This window comes from Salmo salar, chromosome 17 (assembly GCF_965601325.2).
Source record: "Salmo salar chromosome 17, fSalSal1, whole genome shotgun sequence".
In the NCBI taxonomy this organism is placed as follows: domain Eukaryota; kingdom Metazoa; phylum Chordata; class Actinopteri; order Salmoniformes; family Salmonidae; genus Salmo; species Salmo salar.
In genome coordinates, this window is record NC_138307.1 from 76,652,559 (window position 1) to 76,678,857 (window position 26,299).

At 44.5% G+C, this 26,299-nt stretch overlaps 1 protein-coding gene across 2 annotated transcripts; it reads left to right on the forward strand.

The window, feature by feature from the left end:
* The first annotated feature begins 5,843 nt into the window (after positions 1-5,843).
* On the forward strand, positions 5,844-24,423 carry LOC106591571 (leucine-rich repeat-containing protein 17). Of its 2 annotated transcripts, none has more exons than XM_082964159.1 (4): positions 5,844-6,187; positions 11,437-12,345; positions 21,181-21,336; positions 23,024-24,423. In XM_082964159.1, the coding sequence occupies exons 2-4, from the start codon at positions 11,580-11,582 to the stop codon at positions 23,452-23,454; spliced, it is 1,353 nt and encodes a 450-aa protein (XP_082820285.1). In that variant the 5' UTR covers positions 5,844-6,187; positions 11,437-11,579; the 3' UTR covers positions 23,455-24,423. The 2 variants fall into 2 exon arrangements, with proteins under 2 accessions (XP_082820285.1, XP_082820284.1); XM_082964158.1 differs by lacking the exon at positions 5,844-6,187 and adding an exon at positions 8,206-8,376.
* The last annotated feature ends 1,876 nt before the right edge of the window (positions 24,424-26,299 follow it).

A 26,299-nucleotide genomic window follows, 5' to 3' on the forward strand; every position in this document is an offset into this window, starting at 1 on the left:
TAGTGTTACCAATAATATGGCAAAAAATAAATAACTAAATAAATACATTCTTTTTTTATTTTTTTTAGATGTATGAAATGTATGCATTCACTACTGTAAGTCGCTCTGGATAAGAGCGTCTGCTAAATGACTAAAATGTAATGTAAAACGTTACCATTTACTATACTGTAGTGTCATCAACAGGTAGAACCCAAAAAGGTTCTACCTGGAATCAAAAGAGTTCTACCTGGAACCAAAAAGTTTTCTTTAATTGGTTTTCCTATGGGGACAGCCAAGAACCCTTTAAGGTTCTAGATAGCACCTTTTTTTTCTATGAGTGTATGGCTCTTGTCAAAGGTAGTGCACTATAAAGGGAATAGGGTTCCATTTGGGACATAAGCCAAATGACTTTGATTGACTACTACTGACTGGGAATGTTGTTTTCTTTATGGGAGACATTCTATAACATGTCTTTGCTGTCATCTGTCTGTGTAAGGGGGGGAGGAATAGACAGACATGTGTAGGACAGTGAAATAACAGATGTTGCCTTGCTCTTTTTCCCAGAGGTCTGCAGTGCTGATAGAGGCAACTCTAGCCAGCACAGGCGGCTGGTGGCACCTTGATCATTTCATAAATGTATCTCCTCAGGATGTGACTGATGTAGTGGTGGAAGGTTGTCAAGGTTGTGCTGAACTCATCTTCAAGGGAGAAATGTGTCCGCCCAAGCAAGCTTCCATGATTACATCACCCCTCTCGACCTCCTCTTGAGATAAGAGAGAAATGTCATTGTTAATTAAAGGCTTCAAACCTGCCTGAACCCAGGAGTATCCTGTTGTAGTGGCAGAGTCAGCTATCATTGTATTAATTGTTTGTTTCATAGTCATATAACAGATGGTTATATAACACAGGCAGTTTGTCTGAGTTGATTGTGTCCCCATGTCAGTCCTGCATCTTTTCCAACATTACAGAAACAATGTATTTCCAATCCGCTGTATGTGGAAGAAAGCCAAGTGAAAAAGCCTGAGAAACTGGGAGGAAAGCTAACACAAAAAACATGTTTTGGCAAAAATACAGTCTAATATCCATATACTAACACAAAAGCATCATATCTCAAACAATGGACTGTTTAAGTGTTCTGGTAAGGACATATTTTTCTTAGGGAAAGCTGTGGAACCTGTGAGATGTGACATACTGCTAATTTAAACGCATATCTCTTATAGGTTGGGATTTTAAACGATCAAATCAATGTAAATTCCACTCAAGCAAAAAAACAACAGAGGATTGTAAAACTCAAGATAAACCATTAGGTTCTCATCTTGATCTTCTTAAATCAATGTCAAGACACCTTCCCTAAAAATAAAAGCTCTGACTCTGCTGACTTATTAAAGTAAAAATGTACTTACTGTGACTGAGATATGTGGTTGTTCCACCTAGCTATCTTAAGATGACTGCACTAACTAAGTAACTCTGGATAAGAGTGTCTGCTAAATGACTAAAATGTCAAATGTAAATGTCTTCTTTCCCAAACCTACAACAGATTCCACAAGACCTGTGTCCAAGGAATCTCAGTATATCTCAGCTTATACTTCCCCCTCTCCACCCTACATTACCTTGAAATGGTTTGAAGTGTTTAATGAGAGGCACATCCATTCACCCATGGCTAACCATGGCGATGTGCTCTAATCCACCAAGAGCTTTAGTATTGTTATCTGGAGAGAGAGAGAGAGAGAGAGAGAGAGAGAGAGAGAGAGAGAGAGAGAGAGAGAGACAGAGAGAGAGAGACTATGCGCCGACAAGCTAAGCGTCAGTATAGAGACAAAGTGGAGTCGAAAACACGGACTACAAAAGATAAACCAGCCCCGTCGCGGATCACGATGCCTTGCTCCCAGACAGACTGAACAACTTCTTTACTCGCTTTGAGGACAATACAGTGCCACTGACACGGCCCGCTGCCAAAACCTGCGGGCTCTCCTTCACTGCAGCCAACGTGAGTAAAACATTTAAACGTGTTAACCCTCGCAAGGCTGCAGGCCCAGACGACATCCCCGGCTGCGTCCTCAGAGCATGCGCAGACCAGCTGAATGGTGTGTTTACGGACATATTCAATCAATCCTTATTCCAGTCTGCTGTGCCCACATGCCTCAAGAGGGCCACCATTGTTCCTGTTCCCAAGAAAGCTAAGGTAACTGAGCTAAATGACTACCGCCCTGTAGCACTCACTTCTGTCATCATGAAGTGCTTTGAGAAACTAGTCAAGGATCATTTCACCTCCACCCTACCTGTCACACTAGACCCACTCTATTTTGCTTACCGCCCCAATAGGTCCACAGACGATGCAATCACCATCACACTGCACACTGCACACTGCCCTAACCCATCTGGACAAGAGGAATACCTATGTAAGAATGCTGTTCATCGATTACAGCTCAGCATTCAACGCCATAGTACCCTCCAAACTCGTCATTAAGCTCGAGACCCTGGGTCTTGACCCCGCCCTGTGCAACTGGGTCCTAGACTTCCTGACGGGCCGCCCCCAGGTGGTGAGGGTAGGTAACAATATCTCCACCCCGCTGATCCTCAACACTGGGGCCCCACAAGGATGCGTTCTCAGCCCTCTCCTGTACTCCCTGTTCACCCACGACTGCGTGGCCATGCACGCCTCCAACTCAATCATCAAGTTTGCAGACGACACTACAGTGGTAGGCTTGATTACCAACAACGACGACGGCCTATAGGGAGGAGGTGAGGGCCCTCGGAGTGTGATGTCAGGAAAATAACTTCACACTCAATGTCAACAAAACAAAGGAGATGATCGTGGACTTCAGGAAATAGCAGAGGGAGCAGCTCCCTATCTACATTGACGGGACAGTAGTGGAGAGGGTGGAGAGTTTTAAGTTCCTCGGCGTACACATCACGGACAAACTGAAATGGTCCACCCACACAGACAGCGTGGTGAAGAAGGCGCAGCAGCGCCTCTTCAACCTCAGGAGGCTGAAGAAATTCGGCTTGTCACCAAAAACACTCACAAACTTGTACAGATGCACAATTGAGAGCATCCTGTCGGGCAGGTATCACCGCCTGGTACGGCAGCTGCTCCGCCCATAACCGGAAGGCTCTCCAGAGGGTAGTGAGGTCTGCACAACGCATCACCGGGGGAAAACTACCTGCCCTCCAGGACACCTACACCACCCGATGTCACAGCAAGTCCAAAAAGATCATCAAGGACAACAACCACCTGAGCCACTGCCTGTTCACCCCGCTATCATCCAGAAGGCGAGGTCAGTACAGGTGCATCAAAGCGGGGACCGAGAGACTGAAAAACAGTTTCTATCTCAAGGCCATCAGACTGTTAAACAGCCATCACTAACACAGAGAGGCTGCTGCCAACATACTGACTCAACTCCAGCCACTTTAATAATGGAAACATTTATGTAATCAATTTATCACTAGTCACTTTATATAATGTTTACATACCCTACATTACTCATCACATATGTATATACTGTACGCTATACCATCTACTGCATCTTGATGTAATGTATCACTAGCCACTTTAAACAATGCTGCTTTATATGTTTCATACCCTACATTACTCATCTCATATGTATATACTGTACTCCATACCATCTACTGCATCTTGCCTATGCCGTTCGGCCATCACTCATTTATATATTTTTATGTACATATTCGTATTCATTCCTTTACACTTGTGTGTATAAGGTAGTTGTTGTGGAATTGGTAGATTACTTGTTAGATATTACTGTATGGTCGGAACTAGAAGCACAAGCATTTCGCTACAATTGCATTGACATCTGCTAACCATGTGTATGTGACAAATAAATTTGATTTGATTTGCCTATCTCTGTGGTCTTACCAGGGGCAAAAATCTGATATCAACTTTGGAGGGGACAATTACATGAAATTTTCTCAAGAGCAATTCCTGAGGGGGACACCAAAAGTAGTGCTGTAACACATAGCCTACAGTGTAATATGGTAAATGTATATTGAGGAACCAAAGAAATAAGGTGTTTGCCGTACTCCTAACTACCGGTACCCAAAACTACACAACTAATCACAACAGCAATACCATTGCCTTTAACAAATCTTAGTTCAGTCACCAGTTTAAGTTGAGAGTGGGGGTATCCATGGCATTTTCCAATTATGTTCCTATTTTACAAGTAAAAAAAATTGAGAACCTTTCATAATGTTGCCAAACAAAGACTCAACAAACTTACCTGAGACTCCCTGTCTCTGCCAGTCTGTCCCTGCATATCTGTCCCCAACTCTGCTGTCTGTGTGCCATCTGTTGCCTGCTCTGCCTAATGACATCATTGTGAAACATTTCCATTAGAATTTCATTTCTTTCTTATGAACATTTTATCAAGTAGTCTTTGAGATATTAGGCTACTAGGGTTCTTACTTTGCGTTTTGGTGTACTGAAAAATACTCTGATGTCCGTCTTTTATTTTTCTGCCATTTTTCTACCTGGCTGGCTGGCTGGCTACACACACACATTGTGTAGGTTATTTACAGTAGGAGATGGGCTTCTATCATCTTATCTTCTATCATTCTATTTGGGCTTCGATCTAAAAGGTAGCTAGCAAATGTGAAACGGATTAAAATGACAAGAGTTGACAGCTGTATGAGTTCACCATTTACACAACATATGCTGCAACCTTTTGTAATTTTAATAGTTTGTTTCATATTGGCTGGCTTCCAACAATAGCTGAATTTGCAAAGCTAGCGAGCACCAATTCCATTTCAGTGGTGTTTGCTATAATCTTTGCTACCCAGGTTAAATAAAGGTGAAATAAAATAAATAAATAAAAGTTCCCTTGCGACAATTTAGCTTCTGCAACGAGACCATTAAATATATTTAAGACAATGGTAGAAGAGAGTGTAGTTCTGTTCAGTTTGGACTTCAGTTTATCGCTAACCTTATCACAGGGACTTTGAAGCACTAACTTACATCATCTGCATGCTGATCTTGGAATAAATTGACGATAGCATCTTTGACGATGCCACATAAATGGAATAGGTACTAGCTAGCTTAATACTTAATATTTGCGCGCTAGCTCTGCATATTCAGCTAGTGTGTGTGCGTGATTGACTGGATTAACCTCACGTCAGTTACGTTCATTGAGTGCCTTTCAGACAGTAGATACGACCTCTCTGTTACCCAGCAAGCTAAGGAACTGGCAGTGGATCAAACCATTGTGAGGCAAAGGGTGGGGGGGGGGGTCGCAATCTTTTGAAACTTAAAAACGTGCTATTAAGTGTCTATAATCAGCACAATTGCTTTCATTGCGTATTATTAATATTATTTAAATTACATAGTTATGTTTCAGTGATATATTGGGGTGGACAAATCATATTTTTCCCAGGATGGGGGGGTCGTGTCCCCCCCGTCCCCCCCGGGATTTTCGCCTCTGGATCTTAAAGAACACTCCACAACAAATTTTAATGATGGCCGGTGTGTTTGTGTGTGTGTGTTTGTGTGTGTGTCATGTGTTCATTAGCAGCCGACTCATGTTATCCATAAAACTATACCTGAAGGAGACTGCCAGCCTCCTCTGTTTCTGTTTCGGGAGATATACATGTGGGCTTATACAGTCATACATTCCAACGATTTGATGCAGCCTGGTCTGAGTAATCATTAACATTCAGTAGTAATTACTATATCTGTTGTTTGTGAGCCTCTTCCTCCTCCTCCTCCTCTTCCTCCTCCTCCTCTTCCTCCTCCTCCTCCTCCTCCTGCTCTTCCTCCTCCTCCTCCTCCTCTTCCTCCTCCTCCTCCTCCTCTTCCTCCTCCTCCTCCAACAGCCTGACACTCTATGAGGACAGGACAGGCTAGGAGCTGGGCTGGAGGCGGGCCAGTTACTCAACACTGGAGAGACGGGTTTCTCCCCTCCTCGCCTGCCTGCCTGTCTGCACAGAACAGAGCAGAGGAACTGTGTCATGTGTAATTTAATACCAGACGCAGGCTGACTGAGCCTCACTGCACACAGAGAGCCCCCTCAAAGCCTGAGAGGCAGGCAGGAGAGGCAGGCAGGAGAGGCAGGCAGGCTAAGCAGGCAGACTTCCAGGGTCCGGCTCAGCCCTCCATGACAGGACAAAGAGCAGGGGATGAGGGACCGACCAGAGCCCTAGTGGAGGACCGACCAGAGCCCTAGTGGACCCATCAACCGCTCCCTCTCCCCTTGGCCAGGTACCAGAACCCCCCCCCCCCCCCCCCTCTCTCTCTCTCTGTTCTGTTTCCTCTGTTACAGTAGTACAGTCACAGTGTTGAAGGCAGCCAATAGTGTAATGGAGATTTACTGTACTAGAATGGGCAGTAGCAGCACTTTCCTAAAGTGAACAGAACAGCACAGAATTCTGCACTGTAAGAGGTTTTAGACATGCCACTGTAAGAGGTTTTAGACATGCCACTGTAAGATATTTTAGACATGCATGCTTGCACTCATTGCCTATTGATTATTTTGTCCAGGACATATTGCAATTTAAGCTGTTGCCTTTTTTTCTTAAGTGGAACATTTTCTCTTGTAAGAAGAGAAGTGTATGTGCTGTTTGTGCACTTGAGGTGTAAATGTCTCTGGCCGTGTTCCAACGCAATCCCCGTACCCTCTCCCTCTGGGAATGCTGTGAAGAACAGGGCTCTGGTAAACATCCCCTGTCACGGTTTCTTTCTCTAGATAACACTGGGTTCAAGGCTTCAGGGCACTTTCTGAAACGCCAGCTTTCTGAAACAGGAGCAACTGAGAGGAAGTGTGTGGTAAAGGATCATACTGAAGGTTTTTAAGGATTAGTGCTCAGTGCTGTATGTTTCTGTTTGAGTGTTCTCTCTGGGAGTCGGAATGCCACCCTAAAGGCAAGAGGGGATACACCACATGAAGCACTGCAACCCTAAAGCCAAGAGGGGATACACCACATGAAGCACTGCCACCCTAAAGCCAAGAGGGGATACACCACATGAAGCACTGCAACCCTAAAGCCAAGAGGGGATACACCACATGAAGCACTGCAACCCTAAAGCCAAGAGGGGTTACACCACATGAAGCACTGTATCACTTCATCAGTGAGGGAATCAACTGGCTTGTCTTACTTCTTCTCGTTTATGTTTTTAAGCTCCTTCTCTCCCTATTTTTTCACTTATCTCTGGAAGAGCAAGAATAACATGGCGCTTTCAATGATCCCTGTGATAAATACAATTTCACATGTATTTATTTGATAAACTTTCCCCCTGCCTGCATGCCTGTGAGAGAGAGTTCAAGTGTTGTAATTAGTGCTCCGTGCTGTGTAAGCGTTCTCTGAGGATTGTGCTGTGGGGAACACATACAGACTCTGTCTGCCTCCCAAATGCCCATAGGGCTCTGGTCAGAAGTAGTGCACTACGTGGGGAATGGGGTGCCATTTTGGACACACTGACTGAACACCTCAGGCAACCTGAAAGGAAACTCAGTCAGATCAGGTCACGGTGGGGAATGAGCTTGGTTTGGGTGGCAGCATTGTCGACGGGGAAATGAAAATAAAAACTCCAGTACAGTACAGTCCTTGTGTTCTGCACCACTTCTTATGGACGTTCTTTCTTCTCTGTTTCCATCCCCAGTGCCCTATTCTGTGTTAGTGAAGCACTGAGAGACAGGCTGTGTAGGCAGCCACCCTGCGCTGTAGCTTTAAGGCTGGCTGCTGCTATAATGAGGCTGTTCACTGATCCGTCCAGGTCCTGCTAGGGGAACTACCTACACTGGTTTAGCATTAGAACACTCCCCTGGGGTGTTTCACTTGCACAACATCCATTGTCCAAGAATTACAGTCTAGAATAGACCAACAACTTGGAGTCAATGTTGAGACAACGTTGTGTGGTGGTTGTGTGTTTGCTGTTCTTTCACATCAACTGAGTTCCTCAGTTCAAGCACTTTGGTTGGACAGCGAGGAACCGACAGCGTACAGTATGCTTTCCTTTGCATTACTAAACAGCTCAGCACACACAGCCCAGTCTGCCTCCTATTGGTCAGTGCTGTGTGTGTTGTGTTGAAGCCTGTGTGACCCCAGCTGTCTCTGTTAAATCTATCAGCAGCATCACACTGGGTTCTCCAGCCCCCGCGAGCCCCCGCCGAGCCCCCGAGAGCCCCCGCCGAGCCCCCGCTCTCTAGCTGTACAGAGCATTAGTCTCACTCCCCACGGCCCTCAGATTGTGTCGGCCGGTTCATTCGCCCATTTGCACTTTGACCAGCATGCCTGATGCCTGGCTACTCCTCCAGCTAGAGGTATATAACATCTGTTATTACCACAGGGAGTTGGTCTGGGATGGAGGTTGGCCAGTGAATTACAGTGCAGGACATGACATTACTCAGTACCACTGCTGCGTGGTTTTACACAGATACTCCCGACACATGGGTATGTAAATGCATTGATTATTTACATTTTTCAGATTTCAAACTTTTACTGGTAATATAATTTTCCTGCAGAGCACATTCTAGTAGCATGATATTATTGTGTTAAAATACAGTTGGGTTTTTCCCAACAGCTTATCTTTGTAAACCCTGTGTGTGTTGTGCTGTATGTGTGTCTAGAGTGTTGTTAACCTTGTGTTAGTGTATGGAAGTTGTTTTGTCTGAAACTTTGTTCCCTCTGCTGCTATTGGACCAGGTCTCTCTTGGAAAAGAGATACTAATAAATAAAGGTTAAATAAGACATTTACAACAATTGAAGGACTCTTAAACAGAGAAATGTTTTATGAAAGAGAATTTATGCATAAATATTATAAAATGAATTGAAAAGGAACACAGTTCATCTGCATGATAAAACGTCTTCCAGTTGAACAGTACAGTGTTTCACTGGTGCCTGAACAACAGATTAAACCATCACTATGGACTGTAAAGTGGTGATTCATCCAGAGAGAGAGAGAGAGAGAGACGGGGGGGGGAGGAGGAGGAGTGAGGAGTGAGTGAGTGAGTGAGGGTGAGTGAGTGAGTGAGTGAGGGTGAGTGAGTGAGTGAGTGAGTGAGTGAGTGAGTGAGTGAGTGAGTGAGTGAGTGAGTGAAGTGAGTAAAGTGAGTAAAGTGAGTAAAGTGAGTAAAGTGAGTGAAGTGAGTGAAGTGAGTGAAGTGAGTGAAGTGAGTGAGTGAGTGAGTGAGTGAGTGAGTGAGTGAGTGAGTGAGTGAGTGAGTGAGTGAGTGAGTGAGTGAGTGAGTGAGTGAGTGAGTGAGTGAGTGAGTGAGTGAGTGAGTGAGTGAGTGAGTGAGTGAGTGAGTGAGTGAGTGTGGCTATGCCAGCCTGGTCTGACATAGCTGAATGGGCCTGGAGCTAGATGGCCTGGGCATTGGGCTGGGCCGAGTATGGACCGAAGTTGGGCCGGAACTGGGCCAGAGCTGGGCAGACCAGAGGGGGGGTTAGAGGCCCAAAGCTTTGCCATGTGCACTCCATATGGGAGAGTGTGTGTTTACACTGGCAGAGGCCCGGCCGGGCGCTAACAGTGCTTATGTGGAGAGAGACTGTCTGAATGGCCCTAGATGGCAGTCATCTTTTGTGTTATAATGGTTTATTTTCGGGGAGCCCACAGCTCTCTTGTTTTCATATTGTCCCTAAGGGAGTGGCTACAGTGGACTGTAGGATTGAGATCTCACTAGTGTAGCTTTGCTGCGTGTTAGCTTGCTAGGATACTATAGGGCAAAGTGTTCTCAGACTGAAGAATTCTCTAACTCATTGTGTCTATAAACTCAATGTTTACACCACCTCTTCTCCATCTCTCCCTGTGACTGGACTGTTCCACTGTGGAAGGCTGGGGGGAGAAGTAGGGTGTTGTAGCAGGAGAAGTAGGGTGTTGTTTGGCAGACATTGTGGCTGCTGCCTCACATCACACTTGGGACTAATGAGTCAATACTGTACAGGCCCATCGCTGGTGGGGGTGAAAACACACACACACACACACACACACACACACACACACACACACACACACACACACACACACACACACGCACACGCACACACACCACACACACACACACACACACACACACACACACACACACACACACACACACACACACACACACACACACACACACACACACACACACACACACACACACACACACACAGCAAGCAGAGCCAGACACACTGCTACATAGCGTTGAGCTAGATTTGTCATCATTGCTAAACCATAAAAGTGGATTAATATTTCCTCTGGGGAAGTTTCGATGCTGCCTTATGTTTGCCCGTACTGTAACCTGGGTTTGACCTTATCAATATAGTTTAACATGAGGAATGACTGTTGTCATGACTAAGATATTATTGTTTTCCTGGTAGAAAAGCATATTTCCTGGGAACCATATTTGAATGGCATACATATAACTCATAAATATATACATGATCATTAAGAGCATTCAAGGTACATCATCAACACTAACCTTTAACACCAGTGATAATAATAAACTCAGGGTAATTCCATTCAGCTACACATAGCCTTCCCTCAGGGTAAGGTAGTTAGGGAGGTCTTTACAGCCGTCATGTTTATCAGAGTATGTTTACAGGAGTGGACGTACACATACATGTAAACTTCCTCCTCTTTGATGAATGTTCGTGAGGCTTTCAGCCTGGTGTACAGATGAATTACTGACTAAAGAGAGAGAGAGAGAGAGAGAGAGAGAGAGAGAGAGAGAGAGAGAGAGAGAGAGAGAGAGAGAGAAAGTAAAACAAAGACTGTATAAAGAGCAGACCGCCACCAGGTTTTGTGTTAGGAAGAAAGGAACAGAGAGATAGAAGAAGAGTGGAGAGAAACAGAGAGACAGGAGAAGAGAGGAGAGAAACAGAGAGACAGGAGAAGAGAGGAGAGAAACAGAGAGATAAGAGAAGAGAGGAGAGGAACAGAGAGACAGGAGAAGGGAGGAGAGAAACAGAGAGATAGGAGAAGGGAGGAGATGAACAGAGAGATAGGAGAAGAGAGGAGAGGAACAGAGAGATAGGAAGAGAGGAGAGGAACAGAGAGATAGGAGAAGAGAGGAGAGAAACAGAGAGATAGGAGAAGAGAGGAGAGAAACAGAGATAAGAGAAGAGAGGAGAGGAACAGAGAGATAGGAGAAGGTAGGAGAGGAACGGAGAGATAGGAGAAGGGAGGAGAGGAACTGAGAGATAGGAGAAGGGGGCAGAGAAACAGAGAGATAGGAGAAGGGAGGAGAGGAACAGAGAGATAGGAGAAGGGAGGAGAGGAACTGAGAGATAGGAGAAGAGAGGAGAGAAACCGAGAGAGAAGACTGAGGAACAAAGGAAATGGGTCACTGTTCCATGACCGTGTTTTAACTATCTCTCTGTTTGATAGACTATCATATAACATGCTTTATGTCTGTTTCTCTCCACCATTCTTCCTCTCCCTCCCTTTCTTCCTCTCTATCCCTTCTTATCCCTCTCCTCCCGAACAATGAACTCTCTACTTAACTCTCTCTCTCTCTCACACAGCTGTAACCAGCCTTCCCTGGCACCAGCAGAAACCCAAGGCCATCTCTGATTGCACAAGGCCATCCCTCTCCCCCTCCCTCCCTCCCTCTTCTTCCAGTCTTGCCGCTCCCACGTCTCCCAGTGGTGGCGTTGGGGCTCCCAGGATGCGGCTGATCAGCGCTCTGCTGCTCCTCCTGATCCTCAGGTCCGCTGAGCCCAGGAAGGGTGGACGGAACAGAGAACGGGGCAGGGCCCGGGGTAAAGGCAGGGCCAATGCTGTCAAACGCCAAACCTCTGAATGCAAGGAATACATGGAGGCCGGAGAGAAATACCTGGACTGTCAGGACCGCCAGCTGACCGGGGTGCAACAGCACTGGCCTGAAGACATCCACCACCTCCTGCTGGCCCGCAACAAGATCCAGGTGCTCAGAGACAACACCTTCTCCCAGTTCAAGAACCTAAAGAGTCTGGATCTACAACAGAATGAGCTCTACATGGTGGAGGAGGAGGCGTTCGCAGGGCTGGGACAGCTCACTACTCTGCTTCTTCAGCACAACAAGATGAAGACAGCTTCTGAGGAGCACCTGCTGCCCTTGCCAAGCCTCCGCTACCTGCGTCTCTATGACAACCCCTGGGACTGCCGGTGCTCGCTGGATAGCCTGGTCAGGACCCTGCAGGTGCCCAGCAACCGTAACCTAGGGAACTACGCCAAGTGTTCGGAGCCGGACTCGCTGAGAGGTCAGAAGCTGAAGAAGATGAGGCCGGAGCTGCTGTGTCCTGAGGATGGGGAGGGCCAGCAGCCAGGGAAGACACCTCAGGAGGGGCAGGGTAGTCTGCCCAAACCACCTCCCATCAAGAAGTACCCTGATGCCAACTCCTTGTGCCACACCTACATGTTCCCCAAACCCATGCTGGACTGCAAGAGCAAAGGTAAGCTATGAGCCAACCAAGCTTGTCTCCCTTTCATTTGTTTGTGTAACCTGTGTGAATAATTCCCTCCTTGGAGGACAATGAAGTGGTGTATTCTGGTCTTTCAGAGTACTAGAGTGAGTTATTAGGGTTTTCAGGGCCATGGGTTCATGGACCCAGATGAATCTCTACTGAAACAGCTTTTTAGTCCAGTATTATGGGTCAGGGAAACCGGACCTCCATGTATGAGTCACATGTCCATCTGAAATATCTGGCCATTGTTCACTACACATGATTGTTGTGAGGCCTTTTGCAACCGTGTGGAGGAGAGGCTGGCTGCTGGATACTCCAGAGCTGTGGTTGATAATCACTACTTTCTAAATGTGTTCTCTATAATTTCCCTGAATCAGAATGTGGTAGGAGACGACTGTAAACCGAGAGGCCTTAGAGTGACGGCTTGCAGTGTGGAAACCGTGGAAACCATCATGTAACAATAGACACAAAGGGACCAAGGGAAAATATGGAGTCTCATTTCTGTCTCCCGTCCAGACTCTCACATCTGGTGCCGTTTCTGTGCAACTATGTATAACTGCCACATTAAAACTGCTATCAGGACTATAACTTCTAGAAAGATTAGGTTTCAATATCGTATTTCAAATAGTCATTAGGCCCAGACCCATGGGACTGACTACAAACCCTGCATGGAGTCCATGCTGTGTGGGGACTGCTTTTGTTTGAGCTCCAAAATACAACATGAATAGTCCCTTCATATTGATTTAGTATAGACGTGGCAGTATAGTCATGAATATTCCCTTCATATTGATTTAGTATAGACGTGGCAGTATAGTCATGAATAGTCCCTTCATATTGATTTAGTGTAGACGTGGCAGTATAGTCATGAATAGTCCCTTCATATTGATTTAGTATAGACGTGGCAGTATAGTCATGAATAGTCCCTTCATATTGATTTAGTGTAGACGTGGCAGTATAGTCATGAATAGTCCCTTCATATTGATTTAGTATAGACGTGGCAGTATAGTCATGAATATTCCCTTCATATTGATTTAGTATAGACGTGGCAGTATAGTCATGAATAGTCCCTTCATATTGATTTAGTGTAGACGTGGCAGTATAGTCATGAATAGTCCCTTCATATTGATTTAGTATAGACGTGGCAGTATAGTCATGAATAGTCCCTTCATATTGATTTAGTATAGACGTGGCAGTATAGTCATGAATAGTCCCTTCATATTGATTTAGTATAGACGTGGCAGTAGAGTCATGAATAGTCCCTTCATATTGATAGTATAGACGTGGCAGTATAGTCATGAATAGTCCCTTCATATTGATTTAGTATAGACGTGGCAGTATAGTCATGAATAGTCCCTTCATATTGATTTAGTGTAGACGTGGCAGTATAGTCATGAATAGTCCCTTCATATTGATTTAGTATAGACGTGGCAGTATAGTCATGAATAGTCCCTTCATATTGATAGTATAGACGTGGCAGTATAGTCATGAATAGTCCCTTCATATTGATTTAGTATAGACGTGGCAGTATAGTCATGAATAGTCCCTTCATATTGATTTAGTGTAGACGTGGCAGTATAGTCATGAATAGTCCCTTCATATTGATTTAGTATAGACGTGGCAGTATAGTCATGAATATTCCCTTCATATTGATTTAGTATAGACGTGGCAGTAGAGTCATGAATAGTCCCTTCATATTGATTTAGTATAGACGTGGCAGTATAGTCATGAATAGTCCCTTCATATTGATTTAGTATAGACGTGGCAGTATAGTCATGAATAGTCCCTTCATATTGATTTAGTGTAGACGTGGCAGTATAGTCATGAATAGTCCCTTCATATTGATAGTATAGACGTGGCAGTATAGTCATGAATAGTCCCTTCATATTGATTTAGTATAGACGTGGCAGTATAGTCATGAATAGTCCCTTCATATTGATTTAGTGTAGACGTGGCAGTATAGTCATGAATAGTCCCTTCATATTGATTTAGTATAGACGTGGCAGTATAGTCATGAATAGTCCCTTCATATTGATTTAGTGTAGACGTGGCAGTATAGTCATGAATAGTCCCTTCATATTGATTTAGTATAGACGTGGCAGTATAGTCATGAATAGTCCCTTCATATTGATTTAGTATAGACGTGGCAGTATAGTCATGAATAGTCCCTTCATATTGATTTAGTATAGACGTGGCAGTATAGTCATGAATAGTCCCTTCATATTGATTTAGTATAGACGTGGCAGTATAGTCATGAATAGTCCCTTCATATTGATTTAGTGTAGACGTGGCAGTATAGTCATGAATAGTCCTTCATATTGATAGTATAGACGTGGCAGTATAGTCATGAATAGTCCCTTCATATTGATTTAGTATAGACGTGGCAGTATAGTCATGAATAGTCCCTTCATATTGATTTAGTATAGACGTGGCAGTATAGTCATGAATAGTCCCTTCATATTGATTTAGTGTAGACGTGGCAGTATAGTCATGAATAGTCCCTTCATATTGATTTAGTGTAGACGTGGCAGTATAGTCATGAATAGTCCCTTCATATTGATTTAGTGTAGACGTGGCAGTATAGTCATGAATAGTCCCTTCATATTGATTTAGTGTAGACGTGGCAGTATAGTCATGAATAGTCCCTTCATATTGATTTAGTGTAGACGTGGCAGTATAGTCATGAATAGTCCCTTCATATTGATTTAGTGTAGACGTGGCAGTATAGTCATGAATAGTCCCTTCATATTGATTTAGTATAGACGTGGCAGTATAGTCATGAATAGTCCCTTCATATTGATTTAGTATAGACGTGGCAGTATAGTCATGAATAGTCCCTTCATATTGATTTAGTGTAGACGTGGCAGTATAGTCATGAATAGTCCCTTCATATTGATTTAGTATAGACGTGGCAGTAGAGTCATGAATAGTCCCTTCATATTGATTTAGTATAGATGTGGCAGTATAGTCATGAATAGTCCCTTCATATTGATTTAGTATAGACGTGGCAGTATAGTCATGAATATTCCCTTCATATTGATTTAGTATAGACGTGGCAGTAGAGTCATGAATAGTCCCTTCATATTGATTTAGTGTAGACGTGGCAGTATAGTCATGAATAGTCCCTTCATATTGATTTAGTGTAGACGTGGCAGTATAGTCATGAATAGTCCCTTCATATTGATAGTATAGACGTGGCAGTATAGTCATGAATATTCCCTTCATATTGATTTAGTATAGACGTGGCAGTATAGTCATGAATAGTCCCTTCATATTGATAGTATAGACGTGGCAGTATAGTCATGAATAGTCCCTTCATATTGATTTAGTATAGACGTGGCAGTAGAGTCATGAATAGTCCCTTCATATTGATTTAGTGTAGACGTGGCAGTATAGTCATGAATATTCCCTTCATATTGATTTAGTATAGACGTGGCAGTATAGTCATGAATAGTCCTTCATATTGATTTAGTATAGACGTGGCAGTATAGTCATGAATATTCCCTTCATATTGATTTAGTATAGACGTGGCAGTATAGTCATGAATAGTCCCTTCATATTGATTTAGTGTAGACGTGGCAGTATAGTCATGAATAGTCCCTTCATATTGATTTAGTGTAGACGTGGCAGTATAGTCATGAATAGTCCCTTCATATTGATTTAGTATAGACGTGGCAGTATAGTCATGAATAGTCCCTTCATACTTATTTAGTGTAGACGTGGCAGTATAGTCATGAATAGTCCCTTCATACTTATTTAGTGTAGATGTGGCAGTATAGTCATGAATAGTCCCTTCATATTGATAGTATAGACGTGGCAGTATAGTCATGAATAGTCCCTTCATATTGATTTAGTATAGACGTGGCAGTATAGTCATGAATAGTCACTTCATACTTATTTAGTGTAGACGTGGCAGTATAGTCATGAATAGTCCCTTCATACTTACTTAGTGTCGAAGTGGCAGCACTCTGATGTATTATTCTACTGTATATTTATGAAATGTCACAGTGAGCGGGCCCTTTGATCAAGATGATGAATGACAGTCATATAATGATATACTGTCCCTATCTTGTCCCCAGAAAGCCATCTGTCAGAGTGCAGTTAAACGTGCAAGAAGCAGCAACACTGGTCTCTCTATTCTACTGTCGCTATATAAAAGATCCCCATGTTCAGCTGGGGGAAACTATTTCCCTTCCCCTCTGGAAAGGTTTTCAATCAGTCCTTTATCTGAACCTCACTAGATCATCTCACTGGTCATAGTCTGTCCCCCTCCATACCTCCCTCCCTCCCTCATCTCTCTCTCTCTCTTTCTCTCCTCTCTCTCTCTCTCCCGCTCTCGCTCTCTTTCGTCACTACTCTCTCTCTCCCGTTCTCGCTCTCTCTCTCTGTCACTACTCTCGCTCTCTCTCTACCTATCTCCCTCATCTCTCTCAATCTCTCTCTCGCTCTCTCTCTGTCCCTCATCTCTTTGTCTCTTGCTCTCCCTCTCTCCTCTCCCTCTCTCCCTCATCTCTCTCTCTGCCGCTCTTGATCTCCCTCTCTCCTCTCTCTCTCTCTCTCTCTCTCATCTCTCTCTACCGCTCCCACTCTCATCTATCTATCTCTCTCTCTCTCTCCCTCATCTCTCTCTCTAGCCTCTCTCCCCCATCTCTCTCTCTCTCCCTCTCTCTTTCTCTGTTTCTCTCACTCTCTCTCCATCCCTCTCTCATCTGTGAGTTCCAGTGAATTCAGAGCCTTAATATACTGTATCACTAATAACTGACCAGAGGTCGTTACACTGGAAACAAAGTCTCATTTGTAAACACTGGATATGTCCCTACAATACACTACAGAACTGTGTGGGAGCAAGACAGAATGTCTCCAATCACAAATAAATCATCTGTGTGGTACATACATTATATATGGGAGAATATGTCAGAGTGTATGTACTTTTTAGATAAATGTCGTCCAGACCTCATAGTCAGATACTGAGAGAAACCTTTTCAAACAAGTCATAAACCTGAAAGATGACGCCTGGTGTAGTCCTGCTCTATCGCTAGCAGAACAGTTGAGTCAGCATATGGAGAGTTGGCCTGCTTGTCATCTCTGTAAAGCCTAACCTCCTCTTCTGACATTATATCCTGGTTTCTTGGAGTTCCTGTAACCGATGGTTGGGTGTTTTGTCAGCTGACACATTCTGGGGGAGTCATGATGTGTAGCAGAGAGGGAGTAATAGTCTGTTGGTAGTCTCCTCTCCTCCACAAAATTGAAAAGGTTTCTCTCAGTATCTGACTATGAGGTCTGGACAACATTTATCTATAAAGTTCATGCTGTCTGACATATATGTGTAATGACCTCTGGTCAGTAATTAGTGAGACAGTATATTATTATCAGATCCCTGGAGCCACGATGAGAAAAGGCTCTGAATTCACTGGAACTCACAGATGAGAGAGGGATGGAGAGAGAGTGGGAGAAAGAGAAAGAGAGAGAGAGGGAGAGAGAGAGAGTGAGATAGATTGGGGAGGCAGGTAGCTTAGTGGTTATAGCTTTGGCCCAATAACCGAAAGGTTGCTGGATTGAATCCCTGAGCTGACAAGGTAAAAATCTGTTTTTCTGCCCCTGAACAAGGCAGTTAATCCACTGCTCCTAGGCTGTCATTGTCAATTAGAGTTAAAGAAAAGTTAAAAAATATATATAATTAAAAACAGCATAATATTCTGCTGGTAGTCTCCTCGCCTCCACAGCGTGATGATTAATATTCTGCTGGTGGTCTCCTCTCCTCCACAGCATGATGATTAATATTCTGCTGGTAGTCTCCTCTCCTCCACAGCATGATGATTAATATTCTGCTGGTAGTCTCCTCTCCTCCACAGCATAATGAGTCATATTCTGCTGGTAGTCTCCTCTCCTCCACAGCATGATGATTAATATTCTGCTGGTAGTCTCCTCTCCTCCACAGCATGATGATTAATATTCTGCTGGTAGTCTCCTCTCCTCCACAGCATGATGATTAATATTCTGCTGGTAGTCTCCTCTCCTCCACAGCATGATGATTAATATTCTGCTGGTAGTCTCCTCTCCTCCACAGCATGATGATTAATATTCTGCTGGTAGTCTCCTCTCCTCCACAGCATGATGATTAATATTCTGCTGGTAGTCTCCTCTCCTCCACAGCATGATGATTAATATTCTGCTGGTAGTCTCCTCTCCTCCTCAGCATGATGATTAATATTCTGCTGGTGGTCTCCTCTCCTCCACAGCAGCGTTGATTTTCCTTGAGATGCAGACATGTTTGGCACCTGACTCTGTAAAAGCAGCACTGTGCATTTACAATCTAAATGAATGGCTGTACAGGTTTAGTTTCCTACTGTCTGTAAACGACATGTGATTTTAATAAACTATATCAGGGATGGGCAACTGGCCGCCACCCCCCTTTTGTTGGCCCGCGGAAACATTTCTAAAAACATTTCAAATCAACTTCCTGTTGAGGGTTAGAATAGTGGTTGTGCATCAGCAGTTGTTCTGTTGTTACGTCAGTCACTGACAGCTTCAGTTTTCAGATTGGCAAGTTAGTCTAGCGGCCAGCTATCTAAACTTCTAGGAAGCATGGTCAAATTGCAGATCGGAGGGCCCCCATTGATTTTGTTAGTCTCTCTCACTCAGATATCATCTTAAAAACTGCAAACATTTCTCTACACCGTATGGCAAAATGATTAGAATTGCATGGAATCTGTTATATAATTGCTAAATCTTCTCTCCGCCTCATGACAAAATGTTGCTTAGGGCCCCCAAAAGGCTAGGGCCAGCTCTGACTGCATGAGTGGGTATGGATATAGGGCCGGCTCTGACTGCATGAGTGGGTATGGATATAGGGCCAGCTCTGACTGCATGAGTGGGTATGGATATAGGGCCAGCTCTGACTGCATGAGTGGGTATGGATATAGGGCCAGCTCTGACTGCATGAGTGGGTATGGATATAGGGCCGGCTCTGACTGCATGAGTGGGTATGGATATAGGGCCGGCTCTGACTGCATGATATAGGGCCGGCTCTGACTGCATGAGTGGGTATGGATATAGGGCCAGCTCTGACTGCATGAGTGGGTATGGATATAGGGCCAGCTCTGACTGCATGAGTGGGTATGGATATAGGGCCGGCTCTGACTGCATGAGTGGGTATGGATATAAGGCCGGCTCTGACTGCATGAGTGGGTATGGATATAGGGCCGGCTCTGACTGCATGAGTGGGTATGGATATAGGGCCGGCTCTGACTGCATGAGTGGGTATGGATATAGGGCCGGCTCTGACTGCATGAGTGGGTATGGATATAGGGCCGGCTCTGACTGCATGAGTGGGTATGGATATAGGGCCGGCTCTGACTGCATGAGTGGGTATGGATATAGGGCCGGCTCTGACTGCATGAGTGGGTATGGATATAGGGCCGGCTCTGACTGCATGAGTGGGTATGGATATAAGGACCGGCTCTGACTGCATGAGTGGGTATGGATATAGGGCCAGGCTCTGACTGCATGAGTGGGTATGGATATAGGACCGGCTCTGACTGTGGCCCCTCATGATGAGTTCAGATTCTTTCTGAAAACTGTTATGTCTGAACGACCTTGACTTCTCCCAACATCCCAACCATCTTACATGTTTCCCCACTCACTGCTGTAGTCTGAACTGAAGCATATCACAGGTGTTGTGAGGCAGGGGTTTGATAGATAGGGGAAAGAGAGAACATCTCTGAATGCGTCCCAAATGGCACCCTATTCCCTATATAGTGCACTACTTTTAACCAGAGCCCTACCATGGCCCATAGGGATATAGACGAAAGTAGTGTACTATATAGGGAATAGGGTGTCATTGAGAACGCCAACTTCTGTCTCTGTTGTTGTGAATGCTCCAGCAGCAGCACCCTCATCTACAAGCCATGGAGCGCTAATCTCATTTCCTTACAGTGGAGGATGATGGATGTCCTATGCTGTTCTGATATTAGAGCAGCTGTCTGTCATTAAGGTCTGTGATAGTTCCTTCAGCTGCATGATGAATAAACCGTGCTCAGGATGTGGCCTACTGGAAGCAGTCCAAGATTGTACATGGACTTTGACAAACACAGAAAGGTCCTGTGTCATTCATGAAATAAAAAATGAAGTTTTTCCACCCCACCACAGCTAGGTTAATTCTCAGCTAAGCGTTTTAGTTTTAGAGCTAACTCTTTTCATTGTGAACGTGACTTAGAAAAACGGTTCCAAAGACATCATTCAATATGAATTGTAAATAGAAGTTGTATGCATTTTAGGGACCACCTACTTAGTCTTCATGTCTCAGTCTTTATTTTAAACTCTAGATTGAGAACAATGGCTCTTGCAGAAGTTTTCCTTCTATGGTAAAGGCTGCTGGTGATCACAAAAAAAGACAGAAGCTCTCTCAGAGGCCTTTTAAGCCTGTGGGAAACCCTGTTTCATACGTTAACCTTCATGTTTCATACCCTTCAAAGGCTAAGGGAACCCAGAGTGATGTGAATAACAGTCCCTCTTGGCACAGACATTCAACATGGCTACAGAGTGACTATAGAAAGGGGAGGCCATCTTGATATTCTCAGGGCACACTCGGAATTCACATATGTAGGAATCCAAATTTCAGTCACTCTGGCAATCAACAAGTATGCATTGGGTTGAAATAATCACATATGTCCCAGAGTTCCTTGTGTGTCCGCTTATGTTTTTGTTCATGTTTTCATGCAGTATGATAGCTAGCTGATTTGGCCAATGTAAACATGTCTGGTTAAGCCATTAACCTCTCACTGACCTCCATATTCTCTCTCTCTTTCTCCCCCCCCCCCCCTCCAGAACTGAAGAACATCCCCTCAAGTCTCCCGTCAGACATTGTGAGGATGGACTTGTCCAGTAACAGCATCACTCAGCTCCGGCCCAAGGAGTTTGTTGCTGCCAGGGACCTGAAGCTTCTCAACCTCAGCAGTAACAATCTGGATCAGATCGACACTGGTGAGGAGAGACCATACACTTCCTTCAAACAGCACAATCATTATGGATGTGTGCCAAGTCATGCTGCACAGAGGATCAGATCTCACAACACCTGAAGAAGTATTTAATAAGATAAAGCAATCTGAGATAGATATGCTTTTTCTTTTTTTTTTGTTGCTTTGTGACTTACAGTAGTGAGTGCATAGATTTTCTTACTGGTCCCCCATTGTAATCGAGCCCACATTGGACCTTCAAAGAAAGAGGTCAAAAGAGGAATCAGAGGAGAACCTTGACCTTGAGTCCATTCATCACAAAATGGAGGCATGGCTTTATTTCCTCCTGAAATAGAATTGTTAGAATCCCTGGGGTAATGTGAAAAAAGATGCAGAAGAAAGACAAATAAAAAACTCACATACTTTATATACCATACCAGGCAGCGTTGAGTTTGGATCAATTCCACACATAGATAAAAACCCTTAACGCTCATTAGCTTCTCACACGGTTAAATCTGACTTAAAGGAGCCTACGATGCCATAAACATGCTCCACCTCGTTTGTAGAACTAACAAGGTTCTCTATTTGCCGAGGAATCACTACACTACCTTCTAGTTCTGTTATGTTTGAGAACTGGGAAAAAATTCTGTCTCGTTATTCCTAGGCTCACAAGAACTGGTCACATAGCCAGGAAGCTTTGCCACGGAAGGAAAATAGTTCCATTATCATTAATTATTGCAGAACATATGAAAACAATTGACATTAGAGCATTTCCCTGAGTTGTTAACAACTAATTAATGGTGGTTAATTCCGACCATCTATGACAACCAGTACTGTCCACACACAGTCATTAACTACTATGATCAAGGAGAAAGAAATGAAATAGCATGTTATGGATAAAAAGCCAATCCGTTCTGGACAGAGAAAGCAACTGCAAATTGAACACAATTCTCATGAAGTATTCACAAAATGCTGCCTCAGTTTTCTCAGGGACTGTGAGAAGCTAAGCTCTGTAGCTAGCGCAAACTGGTTTTAAAAATACACCAGAATTGTTGTATCATTGTGCTGCACAAACAAACCAGTAGAAACCGGACAGTAATTCTCATGAGTATGATAAGCACATAATCTGAGGGGGTTTGTGGGAGTGGTAACAGGAGGGTCACTCTGGTGCTAAATACAGTAGGCCTATCTATCTTTATGGTGCTAGCTTGCACTGCCACAATTACTCAGGGCAACACTGCAGGACACACATCTTAAAGATGTCTGCTAGCCATTAGGCACATCGTAGGCACATCAACAGGCCAACTTCAGCTTGAATTAGAGCTGAGACTAGGTGATGGGGAGAGCACTGGTCAAGTTAATATCAGCATGTGTTTGAAGACGAGGTGCTGAAAAGGCAGTCGGAAATTAGTTATGGAAGCTGTTACTCTTTCTCATGTTACAGTGGAACATTAGTTCCTGGTAATAATTCAGTATTCATGTCCATTAGTGGACATTACTTCCATTGAAACTTTCCACTGAGTGCTACTGTATAAGATGAATTGAAGTAACCCCAACGTCCTCTCTCCTTGTCCCCCTCTTCAGCTGCATCCACTGGGCTCCTGTACCTGTCCAGTAGGAATTTCTTCCACTGAGACTTGTGCTGTAAGATTCATTGAAATGTCCTGTCCCTCTAACTAACCCTTAACATCCTGCATTTCTCCCCCTCTCCATAGCTGCGTTTGCGGGGCTCCTGTACCTGCGAGAGCTGGACCTGTCCAACAACAGCCTGCACTACTTCAAGTACGGAGTGTTGGAGGACCTGTACTTCCTCAGGATGCTGAATCTGGGGGATAACCCCTGGGTCTGTGACTACAACATCCACTACCTGATCTACTGGCTGAAGCATCACCCCGGGGTGGCCTACTCTGGCCTAATCTGCACCGAGCCTCAGGAGTTCAGGGGCTGGCCCGTGGAGAATTATGTCAAGACCTACAATGGAGAGTGTCCCAAGGATAAGGATCCACAACCAGGGAAGGGTGATACAGGACAGGGACAGACGGCTCAGGAGCTCGTGGCCGAGACAGAGGAGGCGGAGATGGAGCTGCTGCCGAAGCCTCTGAGAGACCCCAGACCAAAGAAATATGAGGTCACCAGGTTGACTTAATAGGACAGAGTTGGAAATTAGAAGAGAACTGTTGTTGTTGTTTTATATTATCGCAGAACATTCCAATTCAGTCTGTATCAGATTTTTTTTTAACTTTCGAATTCCCAACAGCATAACCAATGCAGGACAGTTGGATTCCCACCAGCATAACCAATGCAGGACAGTTGGATTCCCACCAGCATAACCAATGCAGGACAGTTGGATTCCCACCAGCATAACCAATGCAGAACAGTTGGATTCCCACCAGCATAACCAATGCAGAACAGTTGGATTCCCACCAGCATAACCAATGGAGGACAGTTGGATTCCCACCTGCATAACCAATGCAGGACAGTTGGATTCCCACCAGCATAACCAATGCAGGACAGTTGGATTCCCACCAGCATAACCAATGCAGGACAGTTGGATTCCCACCAGCATAACCAATGCAGGACAGTTGGATTCCCACCAGCATAACCAATGCAGGACAGTTGTTGCTGTTTTCGTTACAAGAATATTTCGTTGTGGATATACTTTTTTGAAAAAGTAGAGGTTGATATATTTTTTACGATATCCAATTGGTAGTTACAGTGTTGTCCCATCGTTGCAACTCCCGTACGGACTAGGGAGAGGCGAAGGTCGAGAGCCATGCGTCCTCCAAAGCACCAATATGTCAGAGGAAACATCATACAGCTGGTGACCGAAGTCAACATGCATGCGCGCAGCCACCACAAGGAGTCACTAGAGCACAATGGGACAAGGACATCTCAGCCGGCCAAACCCTCCCTAACCCAGACAATTGTGCGCCGCCTCATTGTCGCGGCCGGCTGCGACACAGCCCGGGATCAAACCCAGATCTGTATTGACTCCTCTAGCACTGCAATGCAGTGCCTTAGACCGCTGCGCCACTCGGGAGGCCCGAGGTAGATTTTTTCTAAATGTATGATTTAGACAATCTGGTCATGAAATAAAAGCCGTTTTTTTCTGAAATTAATTAGGTTTACATTATTAACACACACACACACACACACTTCACTAATCCTAAAGGGATTTAGGCACATCCTTCCACTAACCCCTTCAACTATCTGTTTGATCTGTGATGCTTCACCATAAAACATGGAACGTCTTCGGGTCCGTTCAAACAGCTGTTCCACGGCTTTACTACCTCTTCCTCTCCGCACTACCTCTTCCTCTCTGCACCTCAACACATGAAGCTGAGGAGATAGGCCTGGACCCGCTGAAGACCTAAAGTACATTAAGTCAGTCTATACGATCCTGAACAGAAACCGATATCTTGGTTCATAAACACCATGAGTAATTCACACATGCAGGGATTGTGGGCCATCTTATGTATGTGGTGGGTTTCTATAGTGGCATGTGTCCTGAATGATCCTGAAGGTCCCATGTTAGCCAGCGGAGCCCTGTGACATCACAGGAGTCAGACATGACTCTGATGTTCTACGCAGCACTGTAAGCATCTCAGTGAGCCAGGATGCATCTAACACAAGTATGCACAGCTGTTACTCTCAGAGCTTTCTCACATTTGGGAAACATGTTGTTTGGTATGTCAGAAAAAGAGGGGGAATTTCTTCAGTCAAGCTGTCCAATTATCTGATGTTTTGCTATCTGAGGAGAGAGTCTGAAGATTACTGCCTGTGAATGTCAATTTAAAAACATTTGAAAATCAAATCACATTTTTTGGGTCACATACACATGGTTAGCAGATGTTATTGCGAGTGTAGCGAAATGCTTATGCTTCTAGTTCTGACAGTGCAGTAATATCTAACAAGTAATCTAACAATTCCACAACAACTACCTAATACACACACATCTAAGTAAAGGAATGGAATAGGAATATATAAATATATGGATGAGCAATGACTGAGCGGCATAGGCAAGATGCAATAGATAGTATAGAATACAGTATATACATATGAGATGAGTAATGCAAGATATGTAAACATTATTAAATTGGCATTATTAAAGTGACTAGTGATCCATTTATTAAAGTGGCCAATGATTTCAAGTCTGTATGTAGGCAGCAGCCTCACTGTGTTAGTGATGGCTGTTTAACAGTCTGATAGCCTTGAGATAGAAGCAATTTTTCAGTCTCTCGGTCCCAGCTTTGATGCACCTGTACCGACCTCGCCTTCTGGATGGTAGCGGGGTGAACAGGCAGTGGCTCAGGTGGTTGTTGTCCTTGATGATATTTTTGGCCTTCCTGTGACATCGGGTGCTGTTGGTGTCCTGGAGGGCAGGGAGTTTGCCCCCGGTGATGCGTTGTGCAGACCGAACCACCCTCTGGAGAGCCCTGTGGCTATGGGCGGTGCAGTTGCCATACCAGGCGGTGATACAGCCCGACAAGATGCTCTCAATTGTGCATCTGTAAAAGTTTGCGAGGGTTTTACATTTCTTCAGCCTCCTGAGGTTGAAGAGGCACTGTTGCGCCTTCTTCACCACACTGCCTGTGTGGGTGGACCATTTCAGTTTGTCCATGATGTGTATGCCGAGGAATTTAAAACGTTCCACCTTCTCCACTGCTGTCTCGTCGATGTGGGTAGGGAGATGCTCCCTCTGCTGTTTCCTGAAGTCCACAATCATCTCCTTTGTTTTGTTGACCTTGAGTGAGAGGTTGTTTTCCTGACACCACACTCCGAGGGCCCTCACCTCCTCCCTATAGGCCGTCTTCATTGTTGATAATCAAGCCTACTACTGTTATGTCATCTACAAACTTGATGATTGAGTTGGAGGCATGCATGGCCACGCAGTCATGGGTGAACAGGGAGTACAGGAGAGGGCTGAGCACACACCCTTGTGGGGCCCCAGTGTTGAGGATCAGCGAAGTGGAGATGCTGTTTCCTACCTT

What these genes read in the sequence shown, in the direction of transcription:
- LOC106591571 (XM_082964158.1), top strand. Translation starts at nt 8,214, where the DNA reads ATGCCTGATGCCTGGCTACTCCTCCAGCTAGAGGTATATAACATCTGT. An exon ending in GCTGGACTGCAAGAGCAAAG is followed by an intron (nt 12,346 to 21,180) that starts GTAAGCTATGAG and finishes CCCCCCCTCCAG; the next exon opens with AACTGAAGAACATCCCCTCA. An exon ending in TCTGGATCAGATCGACACTG is followed by an intron (nt 21,337 to 23,023) that starts GTGAGGAGAGAC and finishes CCCTCTCCATAG; the next exon opens with CTGCGTTTGCGGGGCTCCTG.